Below are 18,860 nucleotides of genomic sequence, written 5' to 3'. Positions count from 1 at the left end.
CTATCATATTTGAGATTGTGGGGGTACAAAATGCTCTCGTCTATTTCTAATAATTAAAGCACTGCCTTGCAACTGCAATGATTGAAGAAAAGAGCTACATATTTGCCTTGAAGTAAATTTTTCGTTTCCAATTAGCAACCACCTTCCTAAAACCCCTTTCTATTATGAACTACGGGAGTATATATTGAAGATCGAAACTAAAAATTTATTTGCAAAGGGATTGTTGGAGTGGCAGAGGATGAGTTAGGATGGTTTGGAGGTCTCCATCGTTTAGGGTGAACTGCGGTACAAAGAGGAGTTTGAGGCGTTAAATCATCCAGGAAGCATGGTTTGAAGAGAGGTGTGGGAAAGAAGAGACCGGAAAGGGACTATCACAAAGACACAAAGTGATGATGGCCTGGAGAAGGGAGGTTCTTTAGCTTCATGAAGCGATAGGTTATAGGTATGTTGAATAGATTATGTTTGGTAAATTTTCACAACAAAAAAGTCAGAGAATAGCAAAGACGCATCTAGATAAAAAATAGCAAAGAAGTTAGCATCTGACCATTGATTTATACTGAGAAATTGTAGTTCGAATTACAGTAGATGCTCAGCATTCCTGGAGCAGAATTTTCCAAGTTTAATATGTTACATTGTTACATGCCTTTGCTTCAAAATACGTAGTACTCCGTATGTAGTAGTTAAGACCAATATGCAATCAGTGTACATCAAAGTTGCTATATGCTTAGCACCAGATTTGATAATTGGGCACTGTATCAGATTTTTTTTTTCTTGACCAGGATGCAGTTATAAGAATAACGATAAACACTTTACCATCATCAATGTCAATGATCGATCATGTATACATTATGCCATGCACCCATGCTCATATGAAAAATACTGTATTCTGAAATCTCCTCGAGAATGTTTTAAAAAAGAGTTATGAAGTTGAGCTTGGAAAACTAGCTAATATGTGGCAGACTCAATCAAACTCCTTTTCCCCGTCTATCATAACATGCCCAGTTAAATCAAGCCTTCCTAATCAAGGTTCAAATCTTCAGGTCGGAATCCTAGTGACTGTATAATCTTAGATAAATTTCTCAAGCATACATATATTTGTGCCATCTCGGGATGCCTGTGATCTGATGAATAGAATTCGACTGCTTTGTCATGAATCTCTATCATGCTATAACCTGGCTTTTTCTGAAATCTAGTATCCCTCATAGCAACTTTAAGCTCCGACACATTATCCCATTTCCCAGCATCTCCATAAATGTTTGATGATGTAAGGTAGTTTAACGGATTCCCTGGTTCAAGCTCAATCAGATGTTTGAGAGCCAGCTTAGCCATCTCCATATTTTTGTAAACCCTAGAGGCCCCTAGCAAACAGGACCATATGACAGAATCTGCCTTCAAGGGCATCATTTTTACTAAATTAAGAGCCTCGGCCAGATGACCTGATCGGGCATATAAATCAACCAGACAACCATAGTGCTCAATCTGAGGGCTTATGGAATAATCAGACATGCTCTGAAAATAAGCCAGACCCTCATCAATATAACCAATATGAGTACAGGCACAAAGAACACCCACAAAGGTGACTCCGTCAGGTTGTACCCCAGCATTTTTCATCTCATCAAATAAAGCTAAGGCATCTGAGGCATGACCATGCATTGCTAAACCACCAATAATGGTATTCCAAGATACCAAATCTCTTTTAACCAAGCCATTGAACACATCTTTAGCAATTTCTATTCGTCCACATTTTGCATACATGTCCATCAAAGCATTTTCGACAGAAATATGTCCTTTATATCCTATGCGCTGGGCATAAACATGCACCCACATTCCTAAATCAAGTGCACCCGATCGTGCACAAGCAGCCAATATGGTAGCCAAGGTTACATGATTCGGAAGCACCTCAGCTTCAGACAGCATTCGATTGAAAGTAGTCAAAACTTCAACGAAACAACCATGATTTGCATAAACACCAATCAATCCATTCCAAGAAAAAACATTTCTCTTTGGCATCACTTCAAACAACTCCTCACAAGCATCGGCATTCCCACTGTTCGCATTCCCATTCAACATAGTATTCCACATCATCGTATCCTTATGTGGCATCACATCAAAGAGCTTATATGCATTCTCCGTATCCCCAGCATCAATATATCCAGATATTATAGTATTCCATAACACAACATCTCTGTCAACAGCCAAGTCAAAAAGCTCTCTAGCTAATTTCATATCCCCAGATAAAATAAACCCACTGATCATATTAGTGCAACTAACAACATTTCTCAATGGTATTTCCTCAAACACCTTAAACGCTCGTTGAACTTCACCGGAACCCGAGTACATCTCAATCAACGTATTACCCACAAAAGGGTTTCTCTTAAACCCATTTTTCAACACAACAGAATGAACTTGCTCACCCTCACACAAAGCAGACAACTTTCCACAAGACTTCAAAATCATAGGAAAAGTATAACAACTTGGCTTAACACAAGAACCCATCATTTTCCCAAACAAAGAAATAACTTCATTGTGCATCCCATTTTGACAGTACCCTTTAAACATAACATTATAAATCACATCATCTGGTTCAGGCATTTTATCAAACAGCTGGCGTGCATTACTAACATGCTTCAACAACGAACTTCTCGCAATAATTTTGGGGACTACATAGTAACTTTGATCTAATCCATGAACAAAAATTTGAGCTTGAACTTGATAAAGATGATTAATGGTTTTACATGATTGTAATAAAGAGATGAATTTCTGCTCTAAAAGAATGTGCAGTGGCTTTTGAACTACAGCCAGAGCAATTCTTTAAATGAATAAAAATAAAGGAAGAAACTTTTCCGGTGGTGCGAAGAAGTTGACCGGAGGAAGGTGGTAATGGTGGCGGTTTCCGGTGGTGGTGATGGTGGAGAATGGAGATGTGAAGATTCTAAAGGAATTCTGAATTTTGAATATGTTGTGAAAAAATGAATAGTAATGATATTGTTGGTTAGAGAGGCCCAATATAAAAAAGCCCAATATATTGGGCATTCCTGCTATTTGGGTCTGAATTGCAATTTTAATGATATCAATATTCTGAAAATCGACCCCATATTAAATTGGGTCTTGAAAATGGCCCAAATTCCGAAACTGTCTGACTTGAAGAAACAAAAAATAAGTGGGTCAAATCTAGGGTGCAATCTGGCTTGTCCAAAATTTACCAGTTGGGTTGAGTGACTAAATTTTAAAATTTCTCCCAAAATTTTGAATTAGGTCTTCTTCTTTAAAATTTAATTTTTATTATTATTTTTTTTTACAAAAAGAAAAAGGATTTCATCGATAAAAAATAGTCAAGTCAGAGAGAAAAAAATCCTAAGAAATTTAAAATTTCAATACGTGTGCCTAAACTCATACTTATCACATCGTAGTTTCGATCAAAAATTGTCTTGATAAAATAATAAGCAAGTTAGCACTAATCCGGTTTAAAATCCACTCGTGCATAGTCATTTGAGTGAAAATACTCGTGTGGTCATCTAAATACTTATGGAGATTTTGAAACTCTAGATAATCAATCTCGGTCAGACGAACAAATAAAGAAACTAAACAATAAAATTAACTATCATTTAAAGGATGATATCTATTTATTGAAAGCAATTAAACGTTTTTGTGCCTAACTATCGGTAAGAGCATTAATGGAAGGCCCTACAAAGATTTGTAAGTAAAGATGGGCACGACCGTGCCGGCACGCGGGCGACACGGGCCCGACGCGACTTCGGCACGGGGCGTGCCGTGAACACAAATGTTGAAAATTGACACAGCACAGGCACGGTTGTCGGCAAGCCGGCAAGTTATTTTTATAATATATATATATATATATATATAATTAAAAATTTAAAAATCGTGGTGGCCCGCAGCCCGACACGACACGGCCTACTAGACACATGGGTCGTGCTTGCCGTGGGCTAGGGTGTGCCAAAACTTGGCATATATATATATAATTAAAAATTTAAAAATCGTGGTGGCCCGCAGCCCGACACGACACGGCCTGCTAGACACATGGGTCGTGCTTGTCGTGGGCTGGGGTGTGCCAAAACTTGACACGACATGGTACGATGCCCATCTTTATTTGTAAGTGAGACCCAGAAGAAAAGAGAATGAGAAAAAAGGAAGAAGAGTGGAAAATAAAAAAAAGTTAGCAACGAAGGCTAGAAAAACCTTCCAAATGAGAAACCGTATATGGATCCTCTTGTTCTCTTCACGTTATATTTGTTGTACCAGCGTTGTGTTTATTGAAGTGAAATTAATTTTGTAAATCTAAAATCATTTTTGCTAGATTAATATTAAATTTTACTAATTATAACTTATTTTAACTAATTCTTTTTTATATTTTCTCTTTGAAATTACGATTTTTTTTATTATGATAGTGATGGATAGCTCAGGTGATTAGAGCTTTCCTCCCGATTCTAGGAGATCTTGGGATTGATTCTCACCCCCGCTCATGTGGCTCTTTAAACACCAAAAAAATATATTTTTTTTACTGATTTTTATTGCACTGAAACTATTTTTAGTAAATTAAAATTATTTTCAAACTTTAAAAAAAAAAAAATCAAGTATACAACACAAATTCTTAGGTTTACGTCGTCAGTGTTATAAGAGTTACTCCGTCAATATTGAAAGGGTTATTTCGTCGGGTGTTATAAAAGCTACCCGGTCATTGTTGTAGTAAGCTAAATACATGATAACTTTGCATTCCTTCATATCTACGTTTCAACACACAATATACAACCTTAAAATAAAGAGTTTATCCGTGTATAAATGTTATAATTTTGAGATTTTTTGTAAGCTAAAATAGCCATAGATTGCAAATCAACTTGATTAAACCAAAAGTAAACAAAGATCTAAAATTTGATGCGAAACTACATAGAATCATTGGCACTTAATTTGCATGCAGTTCATTACTCATTAGGTAAGTGTTTTTACTCATGCATGATCCTCGTGAATAATACTTTTCATACTTTGAGTTGTGTTATTTGTTACGAGTTAAGTATAACATTGGGGTTTAAGTTTTTAATTTTTTCACATTTTGAGACCTAAGTTTTTTTTTTCCACCGTCTGGGACCTAGAGTCCACTTTCCGGCCAAAAAGTAACTAAGATGAGTTAAAAAAAACATAGTCCTTTAGTTAAAAAAACATAGTCCCCTATTAAAAAACTTAGTCCCCTAAAAAGTAAAAGGTAAATTTGTATTTCCACACTTAACAACACTCCTCCAATTACTCAATTCTCCACCAATTTAAGTGATTATTTTAGGGACATTTGAGCCACATCAATATGGGAAATCTCTTGTACGATGAACTGATTTCATATCCAATAAAATCACAAAGGGTAAATTAGCATTTCCACACCCCAAACCCACATACAAGTGGAAAATACGAGAAAGTGTAATCCTAGCATTGTAATTATTACTACTTTTACTTCCTTAATTTATAAAACGTGAGGGACTAAGTTTATATTTTTATTAACGCTTCCACTTTCATTATTGTCATTATTCAATTTCAATATTTAATGATGTTCATAAGAATATGAAATAACACTGATTATAAAGTTAATCATACCTATGCCAATTTGTTAATTTTAAATCTGGAACAAAAAAAAAAAACTTTTAATTTTTTTTTTTGAATATTTTAAGGAATTAAACTACACAAAACGAGCTCTAATAAACTCTTTTTATATACGCGTATATAATACTCCGTAAAAAAAAAATCAATTTTCTAAGTTGAACACGTACAAATCAAATATTTGTATCATATAATAAATTGAAGAGCATAAAAACATACAAAAAAAATTGCATATATAATCAACCCATCAAGAAAATAAAACCAATCAAATCAAAAGAAAAAAAAAATGAAGTTATCAAGAACATAAATCACTTTAAACCTTAAAACAAAACCTTATGGTGTAAAAATAAAATCCGAGCACGGAGAAAAAATTATAAGAACCTATGTTTTTGGAATTGCCATGTATTAAGTTAAGGGACTAAGGTTTTTTACAAGAAATTTAATAAAAGGTACATAAATTCAATGAAGGGATTAAGTTTTTGCTCCGGTGAGTTAAACTTAGGTTAGTTTGCCGGATTATTAACTAGAGGTCCCAAAAGGTGAAATAAAAAAACTAAGGTCCCAAAAGGAGAAAAAACTAAAAACTTAGTCCCCATTCTTATACTTAACTCTATTTGTTACAAAATCAAGTAGTTTATAGAGAAGTATCTCAGAAAATAAAATTAATATTAATTTATTATTTAAAATCGTTCATTGGAGTACACTAGTCTAATGTATGCTCCGTAATAAATTCAATGTTCACATTGGTAAAATATGATTGAAATAGAATAAAAAGATAGTGATAACGATTGAAAATAGCGAAGTTATTAAATTCCATGCACGCTTGAATTATTAGTAGAAAGTGCAAATGAATTAGCCAAAATCTTTGAATGGACTTGTGCTTTTGAACAATAGCACAATTCTAGTAGAAAGTTTACACGAGTTGATATGACATTTTTGTAAAATGATTGCATCAAGTACAAAAGAAATAACTTAGTCCGAAAGGTATATGATTGCATTCAATATATGATGGCTGGTGGTGGACCTTTCCTTTTCCAAGTGTATAATCATTTTATTACTCGTACTTCATATACCATGGTCAAGACTCAAGATGTATAGTAACATGTCGATTATTGACCAACTAAAAAGAGCATTTGGGTAAATCTTACTTCCTCCGTTCTTTTTTACTTGACCTACTTTGACTTTTATACTATTCACCACTCCTCTTTGATCATCTTTTATGAATAATTTGTAAGGAAAACATGTTCATGTTGGATATTTTTGAATTTGTCTCAAGAAGTTCTATCATAATATATAACTTTTATAATTTTTACTTATGGAGAATTAAAGTTATTAATCATAAAAGTTTTGCATTGGCAAGAGTGATAAAAGAAACAGGTCAAGTAAAAAAGAACAGAGGAAGTATTACATTAGGAAAGCCATAAATAATTTTACTAACTTTGCTTCAAAATAAATATCTCAATTTAATTGCTATGTCAATTTAATGCCAATACATAATTGATCATAATAACTTTAATTATCGATAACTAAAGTTTTTTTTTTTTTTTTTTTTAAGTTGATATTTGAAAATTATACATTAAGAGTTTAAGACAATTTCAATATGTAATTGCATGACTATGTATATGTTTTCTTATGATTAATAATTAATAATAGTCAAAGTAAATTATTTGAATTTTTTGTAAAAAAAAAAAGTAATTATGTGAATAATGCAAAAAGATAAAATAGGGCATTTATTTTAAGGATAATAATATATGTAGCCCTTAGGGCTATGTATAAACAATAAATATACTTCCTGAAATGGAATTAAGTTGTGAATTCATAACAAAATCACCCGCAAATCTGTGTAATTAATGTTAATTTATCTTCAATATTTCCTTATTTAGCTGCTTATACATGTTTATCATTTTCCTTATCAATAACTATCTATAATCTATCTATAACTAATACTAAGTAATTACCGCTAACATTACCATTGTACATGTGTCATCTTCTTATAAAATTTTTTCCCTCCTAAGCTATTTGTGACATATCATTCTCTCTTTTTTTTTCGTTTTTTTTCCTTTTTTCAAAATAAAGCTAATGTTTGAAAATTATTGATTAACTATAAATTTTTCTAAAAGCTTTAATGACTAAATGACGAATTACACAATTTATTAGTGATAGTAGAGTTTGGATTTTATTAATTCTTCAAATTTTCTATAATAATGAATCAAAAACGAATGCTAACATTATCAAAAATTTATTATAACTATGAAGTTAGCTAGAATATTTTTTAGCTTAATTAATCTAACTATAAAGGGATTGATCACGATTTATTATGTTTTTCTTAAAATATTTATATTACACACATACAAGTAAGTTTTTAATCATTTAAACCGTGCATCGTACGAGATTTTAATTTTTTTGTTTTTCTTAAAATAACAACCGCTCATATAATATTTTTTTTTCAAATTGTACACGTGTCAGCTTCTCCTTCAATTTTTTTCCCGCCTAAACTTTTTTTTTTCTCTTCCAATTTTCTTTACTTTTTAATTTTAATTTTTTTGTTAAATTTTAGAAAAGCTAATATTAACTACAAAATACTTTTATACAATACATTAAGTATATTCCCTCTAAAAAAAATTGTTACATATAGATAATCTTAAAGAGAGTAAATATTAACCATGTATTTATGTGATTACTCTTTCTAATTACAAAGTCCACTAAATTTTGTTGTAGACATAAATTTTCTTTTGAAAAATTATTTTAATCTTTGCAGTTTTGTTGATGTTAAAACAAAGATTTTACATATTTTTAGTGATAATATGATTTGAAAATGTAAACAATTATAATTTTTTTTAGGATAATGCTAAGGGCTGCATATAAGAATTTAACATACTTCCTTTTTTGGTATTAAGTTGAGAATTATCGATAAATTGGTGTAATAAATGTCTATTTATTGTTTATTCTTTTCATGTTAGCTTCTTATAAGCAACCCCTAGGGTTGCATGTATCTTTTTCCTTATTTTTATAATATTCGTGCATCGCACAGGTGCTAATCTAGTATATACTAAAAGACACACCAACAGTGACGACACGTGTCATTTTCTAATGTGTCCCTTAGTTTTGTTTTTTTTTTTTTTAAATATCTATGTAGGAAATAAATCTTATACATAAATAAAGATCACAAAAGATTTTCCTTAAAAAAAAATGATTTAAAGATTTAATGTATCCTTCTAAATATATATTGATACCAATAAACTTCTTAACATAATTTATTATGACATATGTAGAGTTACGTACTAATTTAGCACTAATAAAACAAGGATTTTTTTTTTTTACAAAAAAATTTAAGTATTTAATTATGTATGAAAAAGCTTGCTAGGTCTTTCAAAAAAAAAAAAAACAAACAAACAAAAAAATAGTTTGTCAAGAAAAATATGAAAAAAATATTTTAAGTCAGTTGTTTATTGAGAAAAAAAATACAAAGCACATAAGAGGGAATGAATAATAGTGTGCAAAAAAAAAAAAAAACTATTTACGGGTTAAATACATATTGTTAAGATTTTTATTTGGTTAATAAAACGAAACGGTATAAATTGTTGGTGAAATATATATAAATATACATACATACGCATTTTAAAATATCTATTTTGCTAATAATAGAATTTCCATAATAAATTCATTTTACAAATTAATAACTTAGCCATATTTAATTTTTTATAACTAAATATAATGTTAATTAAAGAATAGTTATTGAAAGTTACTGTGCATGGCATAGGACCTAACCTAATTTTAATAAAGAGGGAGGAATATGGAGTTTATAAGCAAATAAAACTCGAGCTAATTACAATTGTAAGCTTGTTAGTTTGGCTAATATTTAAAGCCCTAAAAAAAAGTTAATGTCATTTAGATAAGGCTTTGTTATCTTCACCTTATTTTTGTTGTAATAAAATTATTTTTAATTAACTAAAATTATTTTGCAGAAATTCAAATATTTTAGCTGAACTTTAATTATTATACTAATTATTTATTTTTACTGATTTTCACTAAAATTGTTTATTTATAATACTAAAGTTTGCTAATTAAAAATTAAATTTCCCATACTGAATTGTTTTTTAATTGAATAGTATTTGAATAAGAGAACAAGGCTGAATAATTTTTACACTTGATAAAACAATTTAATTTAATTAAATAACAAATAAAAAAATAGTGTAAAAATATTGCAAAAACTTTTATATACATCCGATGCAGTAATATTATTGTACGTCGAGTTAACTTTTATTGAATTTAGGGTAACTTTTTGTCTAATTGGGTAAGTTTTATCAATAAAGTGTAATATATATATAATGTCAATAGTTGATAGTCAAATGGGTATATATTTTATAACTACTTCCTCCGTTCTTTTTTACTTGACCCGCTTTGACTTTTACACTATTCACCACCCCTCCTTTGACCGTGTTTTGTGAATAATATGTAAGGCAAAACATATCTATGTTGGATCATTTTGAATTCGTCTCAATAAGTACTATCATAATATATAACTTTTATATTTTTTAATTATGGAGAATTAAAGTTATTGACCGTTAAAGTTTTGCATTGACAAGCGTGATAAAAGAAACAGGTCAAGTAAAAAAGAACAGAGGAAGTATTCATTATTTCACTTTTAATACTCAACTAAAATTAGAATTTACATTCCTAAAAAAAAAAAAAATTTCAAGTAAGGGCATAATGTTCTCATTGACTGAACTGAATTGAAGTGAAGTGAAATGAATATTTTATAAGAGAAGAAAATTAGGAGCTGAACTGAACTAAACTTATTAGAGCTAAATTGAACTGAACTGAGCTGAAAATAAGCGTACGAGAACAGGCTTTAAGTCTATTTTTAGGTACCCTAAGATTTATGTATATCATTATATCTTCCCCGTTGTAAGCTATTTTTTATTACACAAAAACTAACTAAAGTCATGTGTCATACACGGTTATCAAAGTTTTTTGTACAAAGGATGAAAGGAATAGTTTTATTTCACAAAAAAAAAAAATTAATCTATTTCAATACAAAAGAAATCAAAGTTACATTTTCCACCTATATATATATCCTTCTAGTTACATTTTTTTGACCAAATCAATTTTTTTCTTTCTTATGATACAAAATCTTAAAGATACAATAAAATTGTTATACATAATATGACTACAAAAATTATATATAAAAAATTGATTAGAGGATTAATCATGGTATGAATGTGTTTCTAATACGGAGTATAATTCTTTAATTATTTAAACTAAAATTTTATATATAATATAGCTTATATACAATATATGGAGGATATGAAAGAATATTTGACTAGATGCATATATATACAAAAATATGGTAGTTGAATATATAGATAAAAATAAAATTACAGTGTTTAAAAAATATTGAATTTTGACAGTAAAGATGTTCACCACAAGATAACATGTTTTATTATTATTATTTTTTTTAATTTTTTTTTTTGACGAAGATAACATGTTTTATTCTTAATTTCACTTTTATTATACTAGTAGATGTATGAAGTATAAATTAATTTATGGTATGGAGTACAAAACTTAAAGCTTAATTATATTATGGGGACATTTTGTTTCATTCAAAATTAAATCAAATCAAGGAAGCTTCGATAACGTTGAATCATGGATCAAAGATATGATTTTTAAGTTTATGTCTCCATCTCTCCGACTCTCCGTGGATCACCATAGATTAATACAATCTCCCAATGATCTTTTTAAATTTTTGATGGAAACGTTCAATCCCTTAATTGGGAAAAAATGCTAGATTTTCAATTTTGGGAAGAATACATAGAATGGCACCAAAAATGGAAAAGTTGACTGTCCTACTCAATAAAATGAAATTTAAAAAGTACTCTGTAATAGAAATAGTTTTTTCCCCTTTTTACTACTTACCTTACATTAATACTCAATACGAAGTATTCCCTCCGTTTCATAATGTTAGTCCCATATACTATTTTGGGCGTTTCAAAAATTTTTACCCATATTGAATATACTTTATTTTTTTTTTTACTTTAATTGATTGTGGATTGATGACATAACTCTAAGTAGGGAAATTTTTACCTTAAATTATGCAATTATGACTTGTGCTTTCCTAATGAAAAATAAAAAAAGTTAAATAAGGTAAACTAATTATGAAATCTGTTGTACTTTAATGTTAGATTCCAAATATATTTGTTTTCTTATTTTATGTGATTGATTCCATATGGGACTAACATTATGAAACGGAGGGAGTACTATTTAATAAAAATAATTTTAATTTATTAACAGTAAAAATAAGTTCAAATTAGCAAAAAATTCAGTTCAATAAAATAATTTTTTGATTAAATAAATAAAAACCAGTAAATTTAAAAAACAAATTAAATTCAAGGAAATATTAATAAAAAAATCATTTAAAATAATTTCAGGTCAATAAAAATACAAAATATTTTCAATTTAATAAAGTTAATTTAAGTTAAGCAAAAATAATTTTATTTTAATAAAAATAAATTTAGTTAAGTAAAAATAATCATTGCCTATCAATTATATATTTTAGTCACTTACATACATAGATTGTCTTAGGGTCTGTTCTCATTAACTGAACTCAGCTGAACTGAACTGAACTGAACTGAACTGAATTGAGCTGAACTGAAGTGAACTGAAATGAATATTTTATAAGAGAAGGAAATTAGGAGCTGAGCTGAGCTGAACTGAACTGAACTGAACTGAACTGAGCTGAGCTAAACTGAATTGAATTGAACTGAACTGAACTGAACTGAATTTCAACGTAAGAGAACATGCCCTTACTCATATAAATATCTTCTATGGTGGAGTTGTTGACCGTCGTTGATGTAGTTGTTTGTTCCTCTTATGGAATTATGTATATGATTATAATTGATTCGTCGATAAAGAATTCTGGATTACAAAGGTTATCAAGTTTTCAAATATATCAATTGAAATTCATTCTCTTGATCACAATGAATCGTTAGAGAGTCTCCCTTAAAAGGCTGAATAATCTAGCTAGTGATATGGGCGAGAGATGTACCAGACCATTGTGCAATATCTATTAAATATAAATTATGTGCGAGAGATGTACTAGGAGATTTTAAATTAATTTTATGTTTATTGAGCTGAATTTATGTTTACCATTTTTTAGGGGAAATATTCATAATATCTTTATTGAGGGTCATAGCCTAACTATCATTAATATTTTCCTTCTTACAATTCCATTCATTTTAAATTTAGAGGCGAAATTGAGTTTTACAGAAAATGAACAAAATATCTACATAGGTCATGTTCAGTTCTCCTTATAAAAATAATATTCAGTAATATTAATTTTAATTCAATAAATATTTCAGTTCAATAAATATTATTATTTCAGTAAAAAATAATCTCAATTGAGTAAAAATTAATAACTTTATAAAAATATATTAGAGAATCGATTAATATAATTTCAGTTCAGCAAATACAATTTCAGTGCAGTAAAATTAATTATAGTTAAGTAAAAATAATTTATGTTCATAAAAAATAACTTCAGTTTAATAAAAATAATTTCATTATTCTGCCAAAAAAAAGGTGAAGTAAATAATGCTACCTTTTTTTTTCAAAGAAAAAGTTTCGTTATCACCATTTATATTTCTTATAAAGTTCATAACAAATTTAGGCCCTATTCACTTCACCTTTTTTTTTTTTTTTTTTTGAGAGAGTGAGGGATTGTTCAAATGGTTAGAACTTCCCTCCTGATTCCATGAGATCCCGAAATCGATTCTCATCATCCCCGCCCTTGAGGCTCTCTAAGAATCACAAAAAAAAAATTACTTTTTTTTATTGAACTGATATTACTATTACGAAACTGAAATTATTTTTACTGAACTAAAGTTATATTCACAAAACTGAAATTATTTTGCTGAACTTAAATTATTTTTATTGATCCTCTAAAATATTTATACTTTAAAGTTACCAATTTTTACTGAACTAAAATTAATCTTATTGAACTGAAATTACATAGTACTAATCTAAAATTATTTTTGTAGAGAAGAATTTTGTATGATGAAATGAACGGAGCCTTACAAATAGATCCTTTTATTACCAATTTACCATTACCATTAACTTTTTATTTATCATCATCATCATCAAGTAACTAAAGTGTTTTAAAATTGTACTAAAAGACCTCGAGGAGTGATAAGTTGATAATCGCAAATTTAACTTCATGCATATCTTGTTTGAATTATTGGCTAGAAAAGACATGTTAATTATGAGCGGCGGAATCATTGAAAGAAGTTCATCTTCTAAAGACTTGCGTCAAATTAAGTGCTTACTTGCTTAGAACTTATAAAGTGGATATGATATGAAAGTGATAAGCTGCTTTTAGCAACTTAGTCCCAATATTCCCAAAGGTACATAATTGCGTTATAAGTTGTAGTACATTTTATGATGATTGATGATGGAATGTGTCACTGTGAGGATTTTACAAATGTTTGAGAAACTTTTTTAACTCCTCCACTTTTAAAATATACTATTTGTCCTAGCCTCCTAGGTTGTTTATGAAAAGTTGTCTTATTAGCAATACTTTCTTATTGGCATTGTTTGGTAATTGGCTGTTGGCTATCGGTTACTTTGATTGGCTAGTTTGACTGACTGTTTATATTGGTTTTTTTGTTGGCTATTTGACCGTTTATTAGTCTAAAAGCATATTTGGTAAACTTGGTTGTTGGATGTTATTAGTAACTTAGGTAGCCAAAAGCAACTCCAAGTAGATTTTTCATTTTGGCTTAAAATCCAGCTTTTCAGCTGGCTGAAAAAGCCATTTACCGAACACAAATTTTGGATGTTTGACCAAATGAAAAAGCCAAGAGTCAATCAAAAAGCTAAGGAAAAACCATTTACCAAACAAGCCCATTATCTTTTATGATTTATATGTTGGAATAATTATACTCCCTCCGTTCCTTAATATAAAGCCTCATTTTCTTTTTGGGTAAATCAAAATACAACGCCTCTTTCTATTTAAATGTTGTAATTTTTGACATTATTACCCTATTTTTATGAGTTGTCATTTTTTTCCTTTACTTTTTTATACTTTTAACATCAATTCCCAACACTTGCTCTCTCTATCTCTTTAATTATTCCCAACTACGTTTTCTTTCTCTCTAACTCACATGCACATATATACTTTTAATAATTAGCTTTACAAAATTTACAACTTTCTTAATTCCCGCGCTAAAATCAAGAGAGGTTTTGTATTAAGCGACGAAGATATTAATAGTTATTTAAGATCTTGTTAGATTTATCTCAAAATGTAATTTTTACCGTTTTACAACTTAAATTAAGATATAAAATGAGCATTAACAAAAGTAAAATCCCTAATGTAGCGATTAAAAAAGAACGAAGAAAGTATACGAGTTTATTTATGGAAGGATATACAAGTTGCGATTAAATTGGCAATGACTTTCAATAAAAGAAAAAAATCGAAACGACGGCAGCGTTACTTCTACTCCATAGTATAGTCTCCTTCCATCCCTTAATACAAACCTTTTTCTAACATTTATTACTCACATAATAAAGAGAAAGAGATTTTTAATTTTTTTTTTCTTGAGGGAAGAGACTTTTAATTTAGGGACGGATAGAATAATATGTATTATGAATGATGGTTGTTATTTTTCCGTTGTGTACATTCACCCTACTCAATTCACTTATATAGTCAAATAAAGACAAATGTAATAACATGCGGATGATTGACGAATGACGAAGCACATAATCGTGTGATATAGTTAAAAACTTACTTTCATCCTTTAATTTAAAAACAAACCTTTCTATTTTTAGCTCTTTTACATTGATATAACGACGCATTTCAGCTAACAATCATTAGATTGAATAATTAGCCTTAAAGACGTTAAAGCTAGGTTAAATGTGGGGACTTTATAAAAGACGAGAATTGATCTATACAGTGGACTATCCTTTACTTCTTCTCTCTTTTTAGGCTGCAACGTCTTATTCTACTATAGTACTATTTATATACACTTCATTTATTTATTTTTATTTATTTTTATCATCTTTTGTTATTTATTCTTAAGAAAAAACATAATAATGAAATCTTGTTGATTTTATATGAGTTTATATATTATTTTTAATTAATAATATGTATTTAAATATTTATAATATTATAAAATGTGAATTAACAAGCATGAAATAATGCTTAATGCTTTAATAAAAAGAGAACGAAGGTTGTATATGCTAGACCAACCAACGATTTAAAGTTAATTTGGCCTCTAAACGATTCCATATGGGGGTATATTCTATATTTACTCGGGATTTGTACATTAATTCTATGTCTTAACATGATCTAATTGTGTAATCTATAACATTCTACTCGTATATCAATAATAAATAAATAAATAATTGTATAGCTTACTCATTGTTAGCAAACTGCGTAGTAATTTTAAGTATGCTCTTTGATGTTTCTTCATTAATCTTTTGTGCATATGTTACAAAATTGTAGATGTTCTGAGTTACTCTGTATATTATTTTCCATAAGTTCTTTCTAAAGCATTTTATTGGTGCCAGTTTCGAAAGCATTTTGTGTTGAATTTGTATGAATTGAACTTTGGTCTTGGATAAAGAGGCAAATATTTCCATACTGAGAGCTTGAAATGACTAATCAAAGATTGTAATCGTTGCTTTGTCATTGATTATCTTTGAGTATGAATATACAAATTACAAGAGATAATCTTGACTAGTGACTAGCTACAAATTAGGCTAGGAAATATACACTAACCAAATACAAAGTCAAACAAGAATATATTGCCATATATTCTAACACTCCCCCGTAGTTGTAGTGAGAGAATCACGGACGCTAAGACTGGTACGAAAGTCGTCCAACAAAACCCGTGGAAGACCCTTTGTAAAAATGTCTGCAATCTGATAACCAGAAGGGACATGTAATACTCGTACTTCGCCCTTAGCGACTTTTTCACGAACAAAATGAATGTATACATCTCAATGTGTTTTGTGCATTCATGTTGCACCAGATTTTCAGAGAGGTAGATGGCACTCACATTGTCACAATAAACAATAGTTGCTGTCCGAATAGGGAAATAGAGCTCAAGCAACAAATTTCGGATCCAACAAGAATCAGAAACCACATTAGCAACCCCACAATATTCGGCCTCGGCACTAGACTTTGATAAAGTGGGCTCCCATTTAGAAGACCAGGAAATCAAATTATCACTTAAAAATACACAGTAAACTGATGTCAATCGCCTGGTGTCGGGGCATCCTCCCCAATCCGCATCAGTATAAGCAACAAGTTTGGTAAGAGAGGACTTATACAAATCCAAACCATAAGACAAAGTACCCTGTAAGTAGCGTATGATACGCTTCAAATCACCCATATGCGCATTACGCGGATCATGCATATGTAGACATCCCTGTTGAACTGCATATGAGATGTCAAGTCTAGTAAAAGTTAGGTACTATAGAGCACCTGTAAGACTCCTATACTTAGTTAGTTGGATCCTCATATGGGGCATCATGAGAGGCAATAAGCTTGGATTTTGTGTCAACAGGTGTAGGACAGGGGGTACAATGGGACATGCCAGCCCTGTCAATAATAGAAGCATTATACTGTTTCTGAGACAAGAACATACCATTAGCATTGCGAGTGACAACAATACCCAAGAAGAAGCTCAACGAACCTGTCATTCATTGCAAATTCGGTACTCAAGAGGGCCATAAAATGTTTCCTTAAACGGTCAAAAGAAGTTGTAAGAATGATATCATCAACATATAGTAAAAGATAAGAAACATCAGAGCCCTGCCTGTAAATAAACAGAGAGTTATCAGATTAATTGTTAGAAAATCCAATAGATGTGACATAATCTACAAATCGCTGATACCAAGCCCGAGAGCCTGTTTGAGGCCATATAGGGATTTCCGCAATAAACACACATGATCAGGGCGACTTTTGTCGCGGAAACCCATAGGTTGATGCATATAAACAGTTTCATTGAGATAACCATGGAGGAAAGCATTCCTGACATCCAACTGATGAATGGGCCTAGAGTGAGATAATGCAATGCTGAGAATAGTACGAATAGTGGCCGGTTTGACAACCGAAATGAAAGTCTCATCACAATCAACACCCTGCTGCTGTGTCTTGCCATCATCTACAAGACGTGCCTTATGACTCTCAAAAGAACCGTCAGCATTTTGCTTATGGCGAAAAATCCACATAGAACGAATAACATTCACGTTACGGGGCCAAGGTACCAAATACCATGTATGATTATCAATAAGAGCATTATATTCATCTAACATTGCAATTTTCCAATTAGGGTCACGAATAACACTAATCGGGTCCTTTGGGATAGGGGAAATGGTGGTAGTGGTGGTCGTGTTTAAGTTGTGAAAGTACTTTGGGTTAGGTTTTACAATGCCATCTTTAGCTCAGGTAGTCATAGGATGGGATGGGGTAGCTTGGTGACTAATGGAGTGGATAGAGTAGGGTGGTGAGGTGGAGGTGGTCGAGGGTGAATGCGGGTTGGTGGAAGCAGTGTTGCTTCCAGGGGATGATGGGGAATGAGTTTAACTAATTGGGTTAGTGAAATGTGGGCTGTCGTTGAGGGGAGGCCCAAGCTTAGGGGTATGATGAGAGGCATGCTGCTGGGAGTTGTCTAAGTGGGCTGTGACAACACCATTGAAGACCGGGCTGGAGGGAGATGAAGGCCCAGTAGTGGGCTGGGGGGTAGGCAACCCATTTGGAGGTGTGGGCTGGGCTGGAGAAGAAGAAGGAGAAGGATGTGGTTGATTTGTGTGCAAATGAGATATGTGATTTAATGGATTAAAATCTAAAAAATCATAATCAGCGAGTGTCGACTTGTGTAACTTTGAAAAGGAAATTCGTTTTCAATGAATTTCACATGCCTGCAAATGATGATTTTTCCATTTGATAAATTATAGCACTTCGAACCACAATGATTTAGAGCCAGGTCAAGATAGACACAAGGAGTGGACCATTCTTGCAATTTTTTAATAGTGGAAGAAGGGAAGAGAGGATAACATAAGCAACCAAAGACTCGTAATTCCGTATAGATTGGCCGGACATAAAACTTGAGTGGGAGATTTGAAACCTAAGACTTTGGTAGGAAGTATGTTAAGGAGATAAGTAGCCATAGCTAGAGCATGATGCCAAAAGGAATGTGGCAAGGAAGCATGAGCAAGAAGTGTCTGAATGATGTTTATTGATTTTATGTAGCGTTCAACTTTTC

At 30.9% G+C, this 18,860-nt stretch overlaps 1 protein-coding gene across 1 annotated transcript; it reads right to left on the bottom strand.

Moving 5' to 3' along the window:
* Positions 1-127: 127 nt before the first annotated feature.
* On the bottom strand, positions 128-15,444 carry LOC110730831 (pentatricopeptide repeat-containing protein At3g29230-like). The gene is made up of 2 exons (XM_021910693.1): positions 15,404-15,444; positions 128-2,809 (listed from the first exon to the last, which is right to left on the bottom strand). The coding sequence occupies exons 1-2, from the start codon at positions 15,442-15,444 to the stop codon at positions 1,018-1,020; spliced, it is 1,833 nt and encodes a 610-aa protein (XP_021766385.1). The 3' UTR covers positions 128-1,017.
* Between the last annotated feature and the right edge of the window lie 3,416 nt (positions 15,445-18,860).

This window comes from Chenopodium quinoa, unplaced genomic scaffold, assembly GCF_001683475.1.
Source record: "Chenopodium quinoa cultivar QQ74 unplaced genomic scaffold, ASM168347v1, whole genome shotgun sequence".
Lineage (NCBI taxonomy): Eukaryota > Viridiplantae > Streptophyta > Magnoliopsida > Caryophyllales > Amaranthaceae > Chenopodium > Chenopodium quinoa.
This window is presented reverse-complemented; position numbering and strand designations above follow the sequence as displayed.